At 30.4% G+C, this 20,684-nt stretch overlaps 1 protein-coding gene across 3 annotated transcripts in view; it reads right to left on the reverse strand.

Annotated features, from left to right (window-relative positions):
• The window catches only part of LOC129913105 (homeotic protein ultrabithorax), a 172,590-nt gene that overhangs the window by 104,858 nt on the left and 47,048 nt on the right, over positions 1–20,684 (reverse strand). For 2 of the 3 annotated variants that reach the window (XM_055991600.1, XM_055991599.1), the window contains one exon: positions 4,494–4,544. The exons of the other annotated variant lie outside the window; for it this stretch is intronic. In XM_055991600.1, the coding sequence (XP_055847575.1) occupies positions 4,494–4,544 (51 nt within the window). The remainder of the gene's footprint in view (positions 1–4,493; positions 4,545–20,684) is intronic. 3 annotated transcript variants of the gene reach the window in all.

The following is a 20,684-nucleotide window of genomic DNA, read 5'->3' on the forward strand; positions in this document are numbered from 1 at the left end:
GCCAAATTTTAAAACGAAACACATTCTATCTACTAATTTTAGATGCTACCCCCTCTAAAAATCGAGCGCCTCAAAAATGTCAGTGAATTAATGATTTTTTTTTCGATTTTAAGAATCCATTTTTCAAAAATTATAATTTTTGTGTTGTTTTACATTTTTTTAAGAAAAGTTTTTTTATAATGAATCGAAAAAACTAAGAATGCGGGACTATTAGGTCGATAAATATACTATTTTAATAAAATAATTAATCGCTGTCTTCTATTTTTAAATGGCGTCCATTGAAAAATATGGCGTCTCCCACATATGCATTTTGGTGAATTTTATGTCCACAGGGTGTGCTTCCTACACCAAACAGAGTGTACAAAATAAACCGTTTTGGTTGATTTCAGAATCAAATAATTTTATGCACCATTAATGGTATATTATAAAAACAACTGAATATCGGTGTATTTTTTGCACGGAATCTTAAAACAATGTTGAAATTTTGTACAGAAAAGACAGTGGTATAATTTTTATACCACTAATTTTGAGAAATACACCATATTTTTTCAATTTTCTCAATTTTACACCAAAATTAATGAATTTACACCAATTTATACACAAGTGTGCTACTTGAGAAATTACTTAAAAACACTGATTTATTTATATCACATGATGATAAAATTCTATCCAATCTGAATAAAATCTCTTAAATATGTCTTCATAAACGCATATATTCACCCTAAATTTTCATCAACTTTCAAAACCCAAGGTGAAATAATACATTTTTTTAAGGATAAATTAGACTCGTATATGTCGTGTTGTCATATATATTCCGAAAAGACTCCTCAACAATACATTATTCCATTAGAAAATTAAACTTTTCCAAAAAAATATATATATTTAATGTATAGCGATCCGAAAATGACAAAACACATTCATAATAAATTCATATTGACACAAATGAGTATAGTGTACCAACACAACACAGCACAACCCCCATCTAACCCCCTCCTCCCCTATCACTCTCTCTAGCATTAATGTATGAATTTCGATGAAAATTTTAGCATTTCTGTTGAATCAGTAAAAACCTATTTCAAAATGACTATTTATGGAACTCTAAAGGTTTTTCGTTTCTTGTTGTTATTTTTGTTTTGTTGGTTATAGCTTTGGTTTCGGCATTCGTTTTTGTGTATTACAGTTTTGGTGATGTGGTTTAATAAAATGTCAATGTAAACATTTTGTGCCATATAGAAGATTTATATATTTATATGTTATTTGTGTAAAAGTTTATGGTGGGTATCTATTCTATTTATTAGATTTCGCATATATGGAATTAAATTATAACACACAAAATGCTCTTATTCCAATTTGGGTTATGAGTAAAGTTTTGTTTGACTTTGTTAGAGAAAATGATATCACTTTTTTGTTGGGAATAGTGTTTTTTTATTTGATTATTAGATGTTGGTAGGATTTTTTTTTAATGAAATAAGGGGAGTAAGGTTATGTGTGTTTTTTGGGATGAAATTTAATAAAATTAATATATTTAATGCGTTTCTACAACAACATTCTTTATAAGCAATATTTTTTGAGCTATTATCGCAAAAGTAGAATAAAATAATATAAATTCGGTAGGTATGTGTAAAATGGGCAATAACTTTTCTTTGGTTAATCCAATTGACATGGTTTTGATGTCAATTTGATAAGCATTAAAAAACACCTTAAAACATGTGTCATACATATCCCCTCTCTCTTCCTCCAAAAAAAATCTGTAACGCTAAATATACACAAAATTGATTTTTTAATCTAGTTACCTACGAACGCAATGCCCCGAGATGACAACATTAATACAATCAAATGTAATTATTCTTGCGAACCAAAAGCTTAAGACATCAGTTAATTTTTTTTTCGAAATTGTTATATAATTGCACTAAAAACCAAATCAACAAATTTAACCCTACTGCAATGCTCAACTTTACTGCAATTATACACGTTACAATAATAAACAAAACCATTTAAACCCAAGTGACATTACAAAAAAGGGTTGTTTGTACCTACAACTGGGTATTTTCTGATGTTTACTCCTAAAAGTCAAATGTTTAAATTATGTTAATTAAAAGGATTCGCATGCAGATAATAGTAGTTGTGGTATAACAAAACAGCTATTGTCAAAAGGATATAGCTAGGTAGTTGAAGTTTTTGTGTTTGATGGCTCTCAAACGAGGTGTTGCAGTTTGTTAATGTTTGTTGATGAGAGCTCTTCAACTAATTGCGTTTTGAAATTTCGAACAGTTGTCATAAAATTTTTTGTGGTAGCACTTAAAATTGAAATACCTGTTACATGATTTAAAAACATTATTGTTTATTATATTTTCACTTAAAAAAAAAATTAAGAAATAATTTAAAAAAAATAGAAAACTGGGACATCACAATTACACAAAACACAGATTCTTAGATATTGCATAGCATTTGAATAAAAATTGGTAATATTAAGACTTAAGTTTTTGATAAAAGGACTCTTAAATTTTTAAAAAGGGATTGTATGCAAGGAATTAATTTAAAATGCATTCGAAATTAAAAGGATATCAATTTAAATAAATTTTGTGATTTTGAAAAATAAATATAAAAAAAAAAACAACTATAAAAAGCTGCCGATTTTAAATTGCATCACAAAAGCAAAACGGAAAATAATTAAAAAATATTGCACATTTATATAACATTTATAGATTTAAAATTGATAAAGATAGTTACCTTATTTCAGAGAGGATTATTATTTTTTTGTATAATTATTTTTTTTATTAATTTTACCCATTTTTTCTTTTTCTCTCTCTCTTTTTAAAGTTGTGTGCAATAGATCGACTAAGATTATGACTTTTTTTGTATGATACAAAAAAAAATAAAGAGATATAATAATAAAATTTGTGTGGGAAAATCATAAGGAATTTATATTTTTAGGGATATCTTGAGACGATTTAATACAATTAAACATTATTGGGTTCTTATATTTTGAAACGTCTAATATCTTGATTTTATATACCAATCAGTGGTAGAAAAATTTGAATTTTGTCTTCGATTCACAACAAAATTACTAAATGCCTTGTATTGAAGTGTAAAATAACATATTTTTTTTATACCAGTTAAATGGTATAAAAAATGACAAGATATTGAAACTGAGGATGAATATATTGAATATTACGAATACTATATTGAATCCATTTTTCTATGTTAATCTCCTAGGGCTCATATATTTACACTAGCCCAAAAAATTTAGGGAACAAAAAAAATCGTGATTTTTTTAGTGATTTTCGATAGGCTGTATCTCAGTAAATAATGCCCGCATCGTGATAAAATAAAAAGGATGTGAAAGCTCTATTCTTCTAGTTTTAGGATTAAATATTAAATTATTTTATTTCTAACGGTAAAATAGCAAAATTGTTGCAAATGCTCAAAAACCAAAATTTTCTATTTTTTTTATGTTTTTACTTCTCTCGTAAGGAAGTGGGAAAATTTTTTCTGATAAAATGATTATTATTTTTAGAAAGGCTTTTTATTTGGCTTTAGAATTCCTTTTGTTTCAAACTTCTACGATTTTTTTTACACTGCAATATCAGTCATCAAACCAAAAACCATACTTTTGACTTTGACTGTCAATATCTCAACAACGGATCACTAAACAGAAAATTTAAGGACACATTTAAAAACTTCATTCAATTCTCTACAAAGAAAATAAGTTTCTTTGTAAAAAAAAATGTTTTCTTATTTTTGAGATTAATTTAGGAAAGCTATCAAAATAGGCATTTTTACGGTTTTTTAGAAAATGTACCGCTATTTAATTTCTTTCGGTGAAAAGATTAAACTGAGGCTTAATTATTGAAGCTTAATATACCTGGAATTAATATGCAAAGTTTCAGGCTTATTCATCAAGCAGTTTTTCTGTTGTGAAGGTTTGAACATTTGAGATGAAGTAAATTACCATATTTCTGCAGTTCTAAATGACTTACTTCTTGTTACTTTTTTATGAGCAAAATCAATTTTTTTTGAGTTTATTTGAACATTTTATTGGTTTATCTATAATTTAAACAATATATATCATATATATACATTTTTAAAAACTGACAAGTTTTGGACTCTGAACAAGTTGATTTATTTTTTTTTAAAGAAAAATGGTGTTCTACAAGTTCATGAAGGAATGGAATACCAGCTTTGTATCTAATCGTCATAGAAAATCCCTTAAAAATATAAAAAATGATGTCAAAAGAAGCTTTTACAAAAGAAATTTTGTGTGTGAGAAAAAAATTTTGTTCGAAAAAAATTAAACTAAAGGCCAATTTTTGTATGTGTTTTGGTTTTTAAACAAAATTTTTAATAAAAAATTGCAAACAAAATTGTATTAATTAATTTGTGTTTTCCAATTATAAATATGACTGGCAAAAAAAGATTTAAAAACAAATTTTTGTCAAAAAAATTAAAATAAATTAAATTAAAAAAATCAAAAATAATTATTTTGTACTTACCTAACCAGTCTGGAAGTAATGAGCCCGCAAGAGATTCTGAGTATCTCTTACCTGAAAAATAAAATAAAAAAATATTATATAATATAAATTTAATCAAAAAATTTAATTATATAGTATAAATTATATTAAATAACTGTATGCTAAAATTAATCTCCATTGGAGAGCGAAAAATTAAAAAATCGCCATGATCAAATCACTGTGATATAATCACTTTTTCGTAACTAAATTCAAAACATTAAATAAATAAGGGAAATACAAAAGTCTGAAGAAATTTTTTAGCCAAAGAAAGCCTAGGTAGTTGTGAGCCTAATGATGTATAAAATCGTTAAGACAGATTCTAAAAAGTCTCGTCAAATTGAAGTTTAATGATTAATTAATCTTAATAACTTTTAATATATATTCCTTATGTTAAATTTTTGTTGTTTTTCGTTCCAACCTTCTTTATGATATAGGTAGGTATACGAAAAAACAATGTAAAACTTTAAAAGACTAACAAGCACATCACGCACACCAAAAAACCTATTAAATTTATGAGAAACAACATTGTGCACAGGTGCGCTCTTGCTGTAGCAAAAGTGTAATCTAATAACTTTTTAATTTATAACAAAATATTAATCTTTTCTGCCAAGTTTTAACTCACGCACACCAACCTATAAAATGTAGATATATACCGCCCTTATTTATACTTATGATGTTTCTAAACATACAACAAAAAACCTTCAAGAGTGAGCACACATTAGTTGCTAATATCTATACAAAACAAAAACAACAACATTCTACCTAAAAATCTCAAAAAATATATATCTAAAACAAGAAGCGACCGTAGATATAACAATGATGTTTTGTATCTAATTTGCATAAAATATTAACGCAGGTTGATGGTTGTGTTTTGTGAGTTGTTGTTTGCGCGAAAGTGTTTGGGATTTTTTTCCTTTTTTTTTTCGTTTTTGAATTTTTATGGTGTTCAAAAGTAATGCTTCAAAGTTTTGTGCAAAAGATGTGATGTATATTCCTACACTCTCATATACATACCATCTATCTTTCATATTTTTGTTGTGTGTGTATGTGTTTTTTTTGGACAGGAAAATATAAAATTTATTATTTGAATTATGTTGATATATTTATATAAATTTTTGAAGTAGGTAGGTACAAGGTGTTGGGGATGGGCGAATTAATTTGAAGTTATGGCGCGGCTTCGTCTCCTGTGAGAAGTTTAATGTCTTCTCCCATTCTTCTATATTCAAATTTTGTTGAAAAGAAATTTGTTTTAACTCATGTTAAAATGTAACATAAGGCTTGACATTCAGTTGGAGGAAAAATTAATGTTAGAAAAGTGTTGAATAGAAAAAAAAAACAGAGGAAATTAAAAAAAAAAAATATAAAATGTCACGCCCGCAACATGTTTTTGTCACACCCGTAACAAAGATGAAAAGTATATTTTAAATACTCTTCGGCGTTTTGAGTCTCACTAGGTAAAAAGAAATTGTGAACATAAAGATTCTGATAGGTATATTAAAAAAAATATATATAGGTACACATAATGTCACACTTGTCACAATGAGTTTGTATTCAATAAGTTAGTTATACAAGTTATTATAAAAACACCATGGATTTTACTCACTAAGTTGAGTTTTATTGAAGTATGACTGAATAAGTTTGTAGATTTATGAGTAAAAGTGTCACACCCGTAACTGTGGAAACTCAAATATGTAAAACACAATTTTTTTTACGAAGGAAATTTTGAACGCTCAATTTTTTTGTGACTTGGGCACTGTTAATGTATCGGCATTGTTAATGTATCGACTTTGATAACCTCTATGGAAATCTACCATTAATTTACCCTACATTTTAATAAAAAAGTTAATTTATTTTAATAATTGTATGAATCAAAGCTAAACCTTTTGAATAGGCGTCATAAGGTATATTAACTCTTAATTAAAATCACTTAGGTATATTTCCTTGTCACCTATATCAAAAATTAAAAACCCTTTAAGTTGCTAACCTCTTAACACTAGCGCTGGATCGTACGCACGAGGTGATTAATTATACTGCATTATTTATAATTAGTTCATTGATTGCATAACCATCAATTGCTATTTATTAAAGACCCTCTCACTATCCATTTTGGTATACTGATGTGCTTTCACGCCTTTTACTCATTCTCTGTGTATAGCTTCCTGTTTAGCCTCATATCGAGTTTTGTTGTCGGCCAAAGTTCAATAACGTTCGTATACAAATCTATGCCTCTATACCTATAAAGCTTTTGCTACAAAATCAAATTGCATATAACTGTTTAATATATCTCTGACTGTTAAATATATATCCAAACATTATATATGTTTGTATATGTATAACACACGCACGTGGGTGGCTGTTGTATAGTGTATAGTATATTGGAATAATGTAATTAAATTTGGTATTAGCTAATGTTATACAGTTGCACATTGATCAATTAACAAGCAATATATTCATTTGTCAATGCATTATTTATAGTCATAGAGTATAGTTGATAACACAAATTACACACACACATTCACATAATATAGACAAATAAAATATAGGTACATATACAAACAGAAACGTAGACGAGGCCGAACGCCAGCCTGCCGCCCATATCAAACATGGGTCAAACTTGCATCTCTATACTCGAATATATTAACAAAAGGGAAAGAGGGTGAACAGAGTGGGGAAGATTGGCGTGGGGGGAGACGAGACGAGGGTGTTGTATAAGTGGTTGGTTTTGTGATTGTGCGGATGTCCTAAGTTCTCGACACTCGACTCCAATTCCTCACTCTTTATTTGCTGGCGCATTGCATTGCATTCCACTCTCTTGCAACTTCCAACTTCAAATTCATTGCCCCCTGCTATACCCGCTCTTTGGATCCACCTTTACTTTGTATACTTTGATACTCTGTGTGCTGTCTCACTGGCGCTCTCTAACGTGGTAAATTGTGCGGGCGAAGAGACAGAAGAAACCAAACACGACAGGTGTATTTATGTAACCTCACTTTTGCCACCCTTACAAACTCATACCAATTGGCTGTGTATAGTAAGAAGTGTGGGCGAAGGGCTATTTTGTGTGCTGCTCACTAAGAAATGGGTGAAGACCAGGGAAGGAGTCGGTTCTATATTTTTAATTGAGGCTAGAAGGTCTTACAATCGTAAAAGTCAAAAGAGTGTTCTTTTTTCAAACTCAAAATACTAAACTTTAACTTGAAATGAAAGGCAAAAATATCACGTTACGTTACGTCAAGTAGTTTAAGATAGTTTCTATTTGGTAATTTTTAATTAGATTTTTTTCAATACGTTACGTTGCATTACCTACGTTATATTGTCATACATTACGTTGCGTTACGTTACGAAAAATTTCCAAATTTCTTCAAATAATATGTGTTTTTGTATTTTGAAAGTTTTAAGTAACGAATCGTAGGAATATAAAATATACATAATTCATTTAACTTGGTTTTCAAACGTAACGCAAAGTATAATAACTCAAATTACATAACAGAAGCGAATGAATGTTGAAGGAAAATTATACCCTATATTGCGTAACAGTTTTAAAAAATTTCGTTTTCCTCAACAATATCGTTCGAAGTTATGCTAATGGAAAAATTTTCAGTAACGTTATGACATTCCGCTCCTGAATGAAGTTGAATTTCAGAGTGTTGCAAAGTGAATTGCAACATACTGCCTGCAAACAAAACAACAACCTTCAGACATACAACAAGCGAAAAAGGGGTATAGAATGGAAAAAGAAGCATGGGCAATCCTTGAACAAGGGTTGTGCACTTGTACTAACTCTTTTAAACAAAAAAACAACAACAAAAACGAAAGGCCGACACGAAACAAGTGAATATATAGGTACTATATCCCATAGAAAAGTGTTGTAGGTATACGTATTGGATATATCAACTATATGGGAACGGTGGACCCGCACTGCACTTTTCACTTAATTCAGTGGAATGGTTTATTATTTGTTTTTTTTTTTTTTTTATTTTTGGTATTGTAAATTTTTCTTCTTGGGAATTTCTTCCCTTTTGTTGGTGATATAGAAAAAGGGGGCAATAACTGTGTATATACCAATTGTTCTGCAACTATGGTCAATTAACTGGCATTAGACATGACGACCTTTGATATTCGGGTGTTTGCCATTCATTTAGCCTCCAGAGAGATAACCACAGAGAGAGGGAGTAAGTACACACACACACACATGTGTGACACAATATGATTTGTCATTATATCTCGTATATCTGCAGGGATTTCACATAAAATATCTGTATAATCAATCAATAGCAATTTAATGAAAATCCCGTTGAGGCAATTTATGCTGCGCGCCGTGTGTGTGGGGTTAATTTCATTCATCCCCCTCTCTCTCGAAAACCCTAAAATAATAGTCTGACACACATGTGTGTTTGTTTGCGCCATGCTGGATGGTCAGTGCATATTTCTACAAATATATATTATATATAACACACCAGGAGTTGTGTCACTTGATTTGCGAAACATGTGACCTATGGCAGTTAGTATTACTGAGCTTCTATAAAATATATAGGTAAGGGTCTAGGTATACCTCATACATTGATGGGAATGGGGAGAACAATACGATATGGGGCGATGTAGGAGACCAGTTTAAGGCAACCAACCGATAGAATATCAATCCTTGTCTTGCATGGGGGGTAGAAGTAGTTTATGTGTATCTATCTATAGGTTGTTTGTAGATCTATAGGTATGAAGATGGGGAGTAACATGCACATAAAATGTTTTACAATGGCAGACGTATGGGAATTAGATCCGATATGGAGAGTAATATAAATTTAACTATATGGTAGAATTTAACTATTTAACAATTTAAATTTAACAAGATGTCCTACACAAACAAAAAAAAAAACAAAACTTTTTCTAAATCAGTGTGTTTTGATTTTAAACACACAAATTTATAAAATGCTAAAATTAACAGATTTCCTTACTAAATAAACCATTACTCGTCTAGTGAAAAAAGGTAGGAATATTAGACTTTCTATGAGCATATAATTCACATCCAGTTCAATACAGAAATATATAATAGCTATAAGACATTGTAAAAGAACAAAACCATCAAGCATATTATAAAGACTTCATCTTATTTGAGATTTATTGATTAAGGGAAGACACAAGCAGCTTTGATTTTCTAAATAAACGAATAAAAAATGTCTAACCAAATAAAATGTTCCGAAGTAAGAACTGCGTAGAAAAGGAAGAAAATTTGTTCCCCAAACGAAATAAGCGTTTTGAAAAGTGCTAAAAAAAACTGTTTGATTTTTTGTCAGAGCCATGTCATTAAACAACATAAAAAGTTTCAATTCCAAAGGTTCCTTTGAGAAATGTTTTATATCAAATGAAATATTTCAATTCAAGTTCGCTAGATATCATTTACATAAGAATACTGTTCTTAGACATAACTTTGAAAATATTTTCGATTTCTTATTGAAAAGTAGCGCAGGAAAGATCTAAGAAATCAGTTTAAAAAATTAGGTGAAATTTAAAATGTTTTAATTTTGTAGAAAATTCGTTCTATCAAAAAAGCTTTGGCACTTGATTTCTGCAGAAAAGTATAGGTCCCTTCACTCAGTTGAATATGAATGATAGGAGCTCCGTGAAGCTTGCAGCCTCAAAATTATAAAAATTAAAATATTTGCATTAAGATTGTTACATACAAAAAAAGTTACGTATACACCACAGTGACCTTTTTTATTTCCTCTAATTTAATCACTGGCTGAATTGCAGTAAAATCATCTGACTTAGTGAATGGTCTGGTCATAACTGTGAAAATCATATGGTTGAAAAGTCAAAATTTTAACTGTTGGGTATTCAGATGGCTGCATATTTTGTTTTCTTTTTCAGGCCTCTAAAAAAAAATTTAAATTACTTGAAAACATAACAAATTGGCTTCGATGATGTCATCTCTATAATGTGTCTATGCAATCTTATTTTTTTCTATTATAAAATATGCTTTAAGTGAAAGTGATAAAATGGAAACAATTGGAAACAATTTTTTGGGAAATTTTGAGTACTTTTGAGTACTTTTGAGTTCTTTTAGGCACTTTACTGGACTTTGAATTTTTCAGTACAAAATCCTTTTTTGAATGTCTCTTAAATGGAGGGTGGACGAAAGATGATTTTTGGTATATATTAGATAAAAGGATAAAATAATAGGTTTTTTACTAAAAGATTCGTTGAAAAGCATTGTGATATCTATAACTAACTTGATTTGCAAATCAATAAAATCTTCATAAACATCCAATTACACACTCAACTTATTTCTGTGGGATTCCATAATAAAACACACACAACTCACAAAATTTCACATATGTCTTCGAATTGTTAATGGGCATCTGCAAATAAATTGTAACCAAATTGTAGAAAATTCTTTTCCAATACCAGAATTACGATTTTGCATTATTTTTTTTTTTTTGGTATAGGAAGGATTTATATTATAAGCAATATAGCACCCTACTTTTCTATACAAGTCATATAAAAAAAAAAAAAAAAACACCCCCAAGGGAAGGGTTCCATGTATGTACCTATATTATATGAAACGTTTTACTGCTAATAAAGCACCAACCATGCTTTAATTTATTACAAAACAATACCTTATACGAATAGAAGAAAAAAAAAGAGAAAGAATGAACCAAAAAAGTTGAAGAAAAAAATAAATAAATTTATTTGTGTTAGCAAGATTTTTTTTGTTTCTTTTATAGTAGATTAAAGCCCCGACAAGAGGGCGCTAGCAGTATAGAGAAAAAGATCGACATCACATCGAATGATGAGAGAGAGGAGAAAAAGCAATTTATTGAAATTTCCAATCGATTGATTCGTATTTGTCAGCATACTAAACTATGCCATATTTTGTGTAAAATTTTTTGTTGTTTTATTTCGTTCTGCTGTATTTTTTACATTTATCTTCTTTTTTTTGTGCTTAGATATACAAAGTTTGTGACTAATCAGCATTGTTCTAGATATTGGATGAATAATTTTGTATACTTTTTTGTATATATTTTATTTTGTAGGCAATTTTGTATATTTCGCGCACTCACACGACTCGGTGATGTGTGCAACAATTTTTATCGTGCATTTTAAATTTATTTTGTTATATCAGAAACAGAGAGAGAGAGAAAGAGTAGGTTTTAGGAAAAGGTTGTAATTTTTAATTTATCTATGATTTTAGATTTGTTTTGTATTTGTGTATTTATTTCCCAGGAAAAAGGATTCTACGAATAAAAAATATATATAAAATTCATGCAAAAACCATTTAAACATGTATCCCTATAAAAGCTGGTGATATGATGATGACGATGTGATGGTATAGTATCTACCAGAGTGCGGGTGAATGTTGTGTATCTATATCCTTTTAAATTGCGCCTACTCAACCATTATTTTAATTTATTTATTGGTCTTTCATTGGTGGATTTATGTGCTACGAATGGTTGAAATAAATTCACACCGAAATGTATAGCTTTATAGAGCAGCAATACAAACAGATATACATACACCTACCTATACAAACCTATAGAGTATAAATGGTGTATGGCTCTTGCTTTTCATACAAAAGGGATTACCGAATTCGGTGGCAGCAAAAAAGATTTATTTCCCCAAAACGAATGCAGATGATTTGATCTCAGAGTGCATGTGTTTGTAGCTACGTGTGTTGGTATAAAAAGAAGGGTAGTTTGAGTAGGTATAAAATTTGGGGTGGGTTTGAATCATATGGTGTTTCGTGTTTCATTTCAGATAAATATATAGTACACACACCGGCTATTAACAATCATAAATCGATGGGAATTAAAATCAAAATTTATTGATCAATTTGTTGATTAACTGTTCGGATATTATTTGCACATTTTAAATATTTAATTCGGTCGAAAAGTTGCTGGAATAATTTGGTCCATGTGCATTGCATGTAGATAGTGCATGTGTGTATCTTTTCATGTAAATGATATACCATGATTGTAAAAAAGTAAAGTTGGGATTGGTTTTTAATGTAATTTGTTCAAATTGTTTACATTTTTAATTATACGCACAAATATAGGTAAGTAAAAATGTTGTCAGAAAGGAAAACATTAATACTTTTAACTTTATTTTACGGAAAGACTCATACCTTGACAACTTAACAGCTTTTAAACCTTGAAGGACTTGGTGTTTATTCTTAATTTGTTTAAGAAAATAAAAACGAAAGAAAAATAGTGTGTGCGGGTAATAAGGCCCATTTAACTAAAATTTTAAATAATATAGTTAGTAAGTAAATAAAGTACCGTGTTTCCTGCTTTTAAACTAGCAAAATAAAACACTTGAATAAACCTTGCCACTAGGTCTTAATATGCTATGGTAGGGTAATAAGGCCTAAACTATGAAAATTATTATAAAAATAAACTCGATACATTTGGTAACTGAGATCGATATGAAATGTTTGCTTTGAAATAATAAGTAATATATTTATTTTTGAGATTTTGAAAAATATTTCATCTTGTGTGACAAATAAAGTTACTTCTAAGAGTGAAGAGGTGTCAAATGTAGGTAACTATAGCATCGTGAAGCCAAAACTGCTACCTCTAAATTTTGAATTTGTCTAAAATTTTCGTATTTCCACTCTTCAAAAAATTTTTAAAAACAAATTCAATTTTTTTTATTTTATAAGAAAAACCGCCAAGAACACTCAAATTTTGAGATAATCATATAAAACTAATTGCCATCGTTTGTCTAACCCGCAATTTAGGAAATATTCAAAAAACTATTTTTTTTATAACAACTTTCATAGAAAATATCATTTTTTTCTTAAGCCTGTCTTTTTTTTTCAAACGTTCAAACGGCAATCGTTTGTCCAAATCAAGAAATGAAAAGGTACAAACCAAAAATCATTGTTTGTCCCCTTTACGTTTAGAAGATACCTACTAAAAAAAAATTGTACTGAAAATTCCCAACAAAAGTTACGCATACACCATAGTGTACGTGTTTTTCAAAATTCTTTCGTTTGTTCACCTATCGAGCTCTTTTCAAAAACTAAAATCGTTTTTCGGCAATTTAGGTGACTGTGAAATTGTCAGTACCTACATTAGGTCACTGTGGTGTATGCGTAACCTTTTTTGGGAATTTGTGGTACAAAATTTTTTGAATATCTCCTAAACTTAGGGTGGAAAAACGGTTCCTGGGATTGAGGAAATTTCCTTCTTAAGAGTTTAAAGTAGTTATTGTGCCTAGGAACTTTTTTTGATTAGCTAAAGTTGCGCCTAATAAGCTTGAATTCTGAAGAGTGAATATGGCATTATGGCATTAGAGACAAAATTTGCTCAGGTACTTGATGATTTATTGATCTATTCATGGAACACCTTTTGCTTAGGATTTAGGAATAATTAATTTTCAGTAAAAATCAAATGTTAAAAAGCATCGATTTTGATCTTAGTCTAAAAATCTGACTTTCAACAATTGATGGCGCTCGGTTTGGTATACCTAAAATAATTCTTATTTGACTGGCTGATTGTTCAATTATTTATATTACTTCTCTTATCTTTAATTTTAAACTCCTACCTAATAAGGTAAAATAAATTTTGCAAAATTGTGCTACCAAACCCTAGCTCTCTTCAAACAAACATAAATAACTTCTTTTTTTTCACAAAACAATCTTTTATCCATCTCATTAATTTTTCAAGTCACTCTAACCCATGCATAGCCTTTCAAGTCATAATTTCTGTTCTGTTACCACAAAAGCCTACCCAACTACGCCATTATTATTACTATACGACTTGTGCAAGTATAAACACCATAGTAAAACAAACCCAGCTAAGCCCCCACATTTGCATTTTTGCAGCGATTTCAAATTAAAAACGCATAAAACAAATAAAATAACCAAAAATGACGTACAATCTCAACACGTTCCAACCGCAATCACATGATTTAACCACCACCATACGCCAAGCTAGGCCCAGGCCTGGTGGACAGAAATATAGTTAAAGTTATACCTACAACACTTCATCTTGCCCCTGCTCTGCCAAACTGATCCTATCCTATATCCATGGCCTATCATACACTTCTGCCACTGGTGTTCTTCTCATCCAAAAGAGTCTATTTGTGCTTGTTGCTTTATAGTGTTTTTAGTCCAGCAGCAGTTGCAGATTGCCAGTATAGAATTTGCAGCATGCTTGCCTGCCTGCCGTCAGTCATCACCATTACTCGTCACGCTCGCATGCGCCCAAAGATTATGAATGCAGAAATTGCAGCAAGTATAAACTATATGCATGATGTTGCATAAATATGTTTGTATAGATATACTCACTTCTCTATACACATAAAACAAAACTATGACGTTTCACGGATAGACAATATCCAGAGGCTAAGTACGTGGTGGATCGTCATCGCTATAGCTGCTGCTGTTGTTGCCGTTGCCGTCGGTCGTTCATCGTCGAACGTTGCCGGCCCTGTCTAAATATCCCCGTCATCATCATCAACATCATCGTCGTCATCATCGGCACGTCGTCAACTTTTGAGTTTACTTATTACAACAACAACATGAAGCTAGCTCAAGTCTGCAATCGTCATTCAATCTTTTATGATGATTTTTTCACAGATCATGATGGAAATAAGGTAGGTAATGAAGGGTAGGCGTTACATGTCGGGTCGTTTTTTGCTTGGGCAAAAGGCTAATCCAACAAACACGACTTTGGAAGAAGAAGCAGTCAGTGGCGCGCACACTCTTATAGATAGCTTTGAAAATGTTATACCTACCTATAGAAAGTGCAAGTTTAGCGCCACTTTTATAACAACTTAGAGATACTAATCTAATGTATAACGCCCGCCAAAGATAAAAATCTTTTGTAAAGCAGTGAGAGAGATATCTCTATCGTGAAAAGTTGTCAGACTGATATTTTGTAGATTAAGAGGTTAGGGTGGTTACGTGTGGTGAATTAGATTCTATATTTACATTTTAATAGCATGTGTACAGAACTGTGCAAATGAAATTGTCAAAGATGTATTGTATGGGTTTCAATTTCAATGGCTCCAGAGTGCATTATACCAGTTTATACCAATACAAAAATCATTAAGTAATCAGTATTCTTGATATCTAAGCAATTTAAAAGAAGATTGAATTGAGTACAAGTTGAATGTCAACCATTTTTTCTTTTAGACTAGTTTATACCAATCAGCTATTGAAATAACAGAGATCTTTTTTGATTAAATTTAAACTCGTTTGGCTCAGAATAAAATTAGTACTTGTTTTCAATTTTGCAAGGTGAAACAATGTCGATTCGTCGAATGGACTAAATGAAGATTCTTCTGATTTATACCAATAACAGAATATTAAGTTATAAGTCTGCTCGAAAACTAAATAAATATTTTGAAAGTAGGTTGCACTGATTCTAAGGCAATAATTTTAAACTGAATTATTTTCTATTTTTACCGGTTCACTCTAAAATCGCAGTGAAGTTGACTTGTGGGATTTAAATCGTGTTGAAGAAGACTTTATACCAATACAAAAAATTATTTTTTCTCTAAAAAACAGTTATCGGAAAATAAAGAAGTACTTTTAAACATTTATGATATCTGCTTCGATAACACCAGAAGTTGTCAGAACACTTGGGATTCTCTCATGCCATCATTCATAAGACTTAGGATTTTTATTTATTTCTTGGGTTCGTCTATTTTAGACCAATTGATAGACCAAAAAGATTAACAAACCAGCTAATCAAACTTATGTTCCTTCTGAGTGACTTGAATTCACATTAAGAAACAAATTTTTTGATCTTTAACTAAGACTAATTTATACCAGTAAGATAATGAAAGAATGGCTTTGTAAGATTATAAATTTGTATACCATTTAGAATATAAACGAATTATTAAATCACGAAGTAACCATTGGACATCTAAGAATGCGTATCTATATACAAATAATTTAAAAAGACTTGTTATTAGAATTCAACAGTATTGTAGACCAGTTTATACCAGTAAGAAAAGAACTACGTAAATAAAGGCTTTTAAGAAATTCTATTTGAATGCCAAACTTCAAAATTAAGAGCAATTTATTTGTTTTATGTCGTCATTATACCAGTTAGGAAATGAGTTAATCAAATTATATAACTATTATGATCGTTTACAATGTTCCGCACACAAGAATCTAGTCTTTTTAAGATAATAGAAGATTATAATTAGTTAGGCGAAGAAAAAATTCAGCATTTGTATGATTAATATTTTACCTTTTTAGGAACTGAGTTGATAGAGACGCGTATACATTTATATATTCTTCGTTTAAAGCATATTTCAGTTTATACCAATCATTAAGTAAACAAATTAAAATCAAATTGAATCAAATTAATCATATCTATTCAATTTATAAAAACCAAAATGAAGATTTGTTAGTCCTGAGCATTGGTATAATTTATACCAGTCAAAGAAAAAAGGACAAAACTTAACCTAAAGATTCAAAAACTAAAAATACTACATTTGATTTTACTCTTTTTGAGCTAGGAAGAATTTTGTTATACCATTCGGAAAATATAAAAAATGCTTTAAGGGTGGAAAGTATGAATCGATAAAAGCCGAATAATTTTCCAGCACCACACTGTAAAGTTAAGTCGTTTGTTTTCACGTGCTTCGTCTTATAGTAAGAGTAGGTACTTTGAAAAAAGTGACAGTTGTAATAGAAAAAAGAAAAAAAAAACCCTACTGCTGCTATAAAAAGTTAGCATTAGTCCAGGCGCTTGAATGCGGATCCAGCCGCTATATTGGCGACAATATAACTACACACAACATTATAAAATACCTAACTAAGCTCTGAAAATATGTATACAAATGTAAATATATGTTTATTCATCTGAATCATCAGTTTTCGCATGCAAATCACGTCCATTCTAAACGCCTCTATTTGTATGGTCTCGCCGCATTAAAATTGCAAATCAACATATACTGCGTCCCTTATACCGGTCGCGGCCGGCACGGCCATGGCGGCATTGAATTTTATTACATCAGTGTGAGAGTGTGTTTGTTTGTATCTAAGTAAATTTAAGGAAAAACTTTTTCTGCACCTTGAAGTTTTTTGAAGTTCTACCGCTTAACAGCTCACAAGAGAGACCTATATAAAAGACTTGAAAAAAAATGACATCTTATTTGTCAATCAATCTTTTCTCCTCTGAAGTTTTTTTTTATAACAAGAGACGGTTTTCTTTATTTTTCTTGGCACCATATTTATTCAAAAGAGCCAGTCTAACGAATCCTTAAACAAATGAAATTTGAAGCACCTATCCTCTACAAGAAATATTAAGAAGGTCTTTTATGTTTTTTTTGTTCTATACCAAATCTACATAAGAGCCACAACACTCGTCGTCATCATCATCGTTGGTGTCGTGTGGAATATTATACTATACCAAAACAACCACACACAGTTATAATATGGTTGGACTTATGGTAATAAATAAATCGCGAATCACATAAATCACCTTGAAGTCCGCATTTCTTATAAATGTGCGCAACATACAGGTTAACATTTATGATGCATTGTATCTAGATACTTTTTTTTAATTTTTTTTTTTTTTTTGTTGTCACCTTGTAGGAGAGCGCGATTGTTATACGCAAATAGTATCTAACTAGCTAGGTTATAGGTATATACTCATGTGAGACTTTACTTCCTCACTTCTAACTCGCGATGTGTGATTGTGATATGCAATGGCACGGTGGCCTTAATTTGGGGCACTGTTGGGTTGATGTATGTGGATTATTATAGTTCTTAGTTGGATATTTTTTGTAGTAGTTTTCCATTTGCCTTGAAGTTTGTTTGTTTTTATTTCTATTTTGTAGTTGAAGTGTCCATTTCCTGAAGATTTTGCTGCGATTACTTATATGCGTCTTAACCAGCTACCATCATCATCTAGAGTGAGAGTGACTGTGTATGTTAACGACCGGAGACGCCGACGACGCGTCGTTTGTAGTCTTCGTCTTGTCGCAAGCTTGTAGGTAATTTTTTTTTTCTTGCTTCTTCGTCAGTTTTTTTGAAACTGACATTTTTTTCCACTTGGAGAAAAAAGATATTGTTGTAGTTATGGCTATCGCAAATCTTAGAGATGAAATACACATTCATAAAGTAAATTGCAAATTAGTAGAAGTTCAACATAGTTGACTGCTGTATGCAAGGGGACAGTTATTTGACAGCTGAACTTTACTCACTTCAAAGATTTTTTTTTGTCAAGCAAAGGAACCCTTCTTTTGAATGAAACTGTCAAAGTGTTGTTTTTCATCACTGACCGAAGATTTGCCGCTAATTTGTCGAGAATTCGTAGCTAATTTTTTTGGCTAATTTCCCCTTAAATTTAATTGTAATACTTTTAATATTTGACATAAACAAAGTAATTTAAAAAAAATGATTAAGAATTTATTAAGCAGTAGACTTCTTCATAGTTTGTCGTTAATTTGTCTCTATTTTTTTTTTTGTAATACCGCTTTTATCATTCAATGTTTTTACGCAAATTTTTATATAATTTTGTTGTTTAAAATCATATCAGTCCGGACCTTCTGTCCTTAAAAAAGATGTCTTTCTTTAAAAAAAAATTGCCGCTTATTATGTCGCTTATTAGGTATTTCTTTAATTTCTTCTTTACTTCTGTTTTGTGTTTGTTACACTTGCAATAGAAGAAGTTTTAAATAAATCTTAGCGCAACAAATTTTGAAAAACGAAGGACTTTTAACCATAAGGCGCCTAGTGCAACAGCTTTTAGAAAAAAGGCTCCAGTTATTTGTATGTAAGAAAGAAGCTTTTAGCAAAAATCGGTGAAAATGCTTCTGTGAAACGAGAGCCTAGTGCCTTTACCCTAGACAGTTCAACCTTCAGGTGATTTGTTAAAGGATCACAATGTTTTACGAAACAGTTTGTAGATGAATGAAATTAACACTTTAGATAGGTAATAGAATAAACTACAATTGTACAGTTAATTTCAATGAATTTCATATTCAAAATCCTGAGATAACGGTAAAAAGATGCTCTTTTTCTAAACACGTTATATCTTTTGATCTAGAGCACATACAAATTTGATTTAACTTTAATACGCATGCTGATATTGTTACCTTTCATTTCAGAAATAATGGTACAAGCTCTACAAATTACACAATCTTAACTTGAAAAACTTGAAAAATATGATGACCTGCCACCAGTATAGGAAGTACAGTTATCTCAGTATAGGAAGTACAGTTATCTCAGTTTGAAATTTCGACATGGTTGGCTTTAAAAAATTCTTCCTATTTTTGTAGGCATCGTAGAAATATGTTTGAAGCATCATATAAAAGGTGAAATAATAAGCTTTCAGACGATATAATACTTATTATAAGTTCTCGTTAAAAAAAATGAATTTAATGATGTTGGAAGAAAAAAAAATGTTTTCATGAAAAATGATTGTTTTGAATAAATTACACGTATTTTTATACTTTTTGCGCATTGTAAATTTAAGTATGGCTTTATTCTTTAGGAAAATTTGTAAGCTTTTTTAATTTTGTAATTTTTTTTAAAGAAAATTATTTTTTTAGGTTTCACTTGAGCTTGATAGATAACCCTTGAAAGGTTAACCTAAAAAAAAAGTTTGTAGAGCCATAAGGTCCCAGTATAATATCAGAAGTAAAAATCCATAAGAAAAAGTCAGAAAAATTAAATATGTTGTGGCAATCACTTGTAACACAATCTACTTTACCAAAGCCTCAGTCAGAAATGAAAAAAAGAAAGACAGGAATCACCATACCAACAGACACATATTCATTCTGTTAAAAAAAAAAAAAAAAAAAAAAAACAACTTAAAAAAAAGGGTTTAAGTCTCTCCAAGATATAGTCTGGATGTGCGCGCGAGTCTCGGCTGCGGTCAAAAATATATCCTGTGCCATTCAGAGGCAGTATACGTTTCAACGGTTGTATGTGTGTTTAGTTCACGTGGGGCGAGGAAAAGCCTCGTCTTTTTGACAGCCAAAGAGAGAAGTAAATACAAAAAAAAAAAATAAACAAAATCTTAAAGCCACATTCAAGCCAAGCCAGACAAACTGTGTCCAAGACACTTTTTGATCCAGGCATATTGCTGGGCCGAGGTTATACTCCACCACCACCAACAACAACATCATTGCCATCATATGACTCTGGCGTGTTCCAAGAGTGTAGGGCGAACAACAAAAAATTAAATATAATCTCGAAAATGCGAGAAC

Source organism: Episyrphus balteatus, chromosome 3 (genome assembly GCF_945859705.1).
Source record: "Episyrphus balteatus chromosome 3, idEpiBalt1.1, whole genome shotgun sequence".
NCBI lineage: Eukaryota > Metazoa > Arthropoda > Insecta > Diptera > Syrphidae > Episyrphus > Episyrphus balteatus.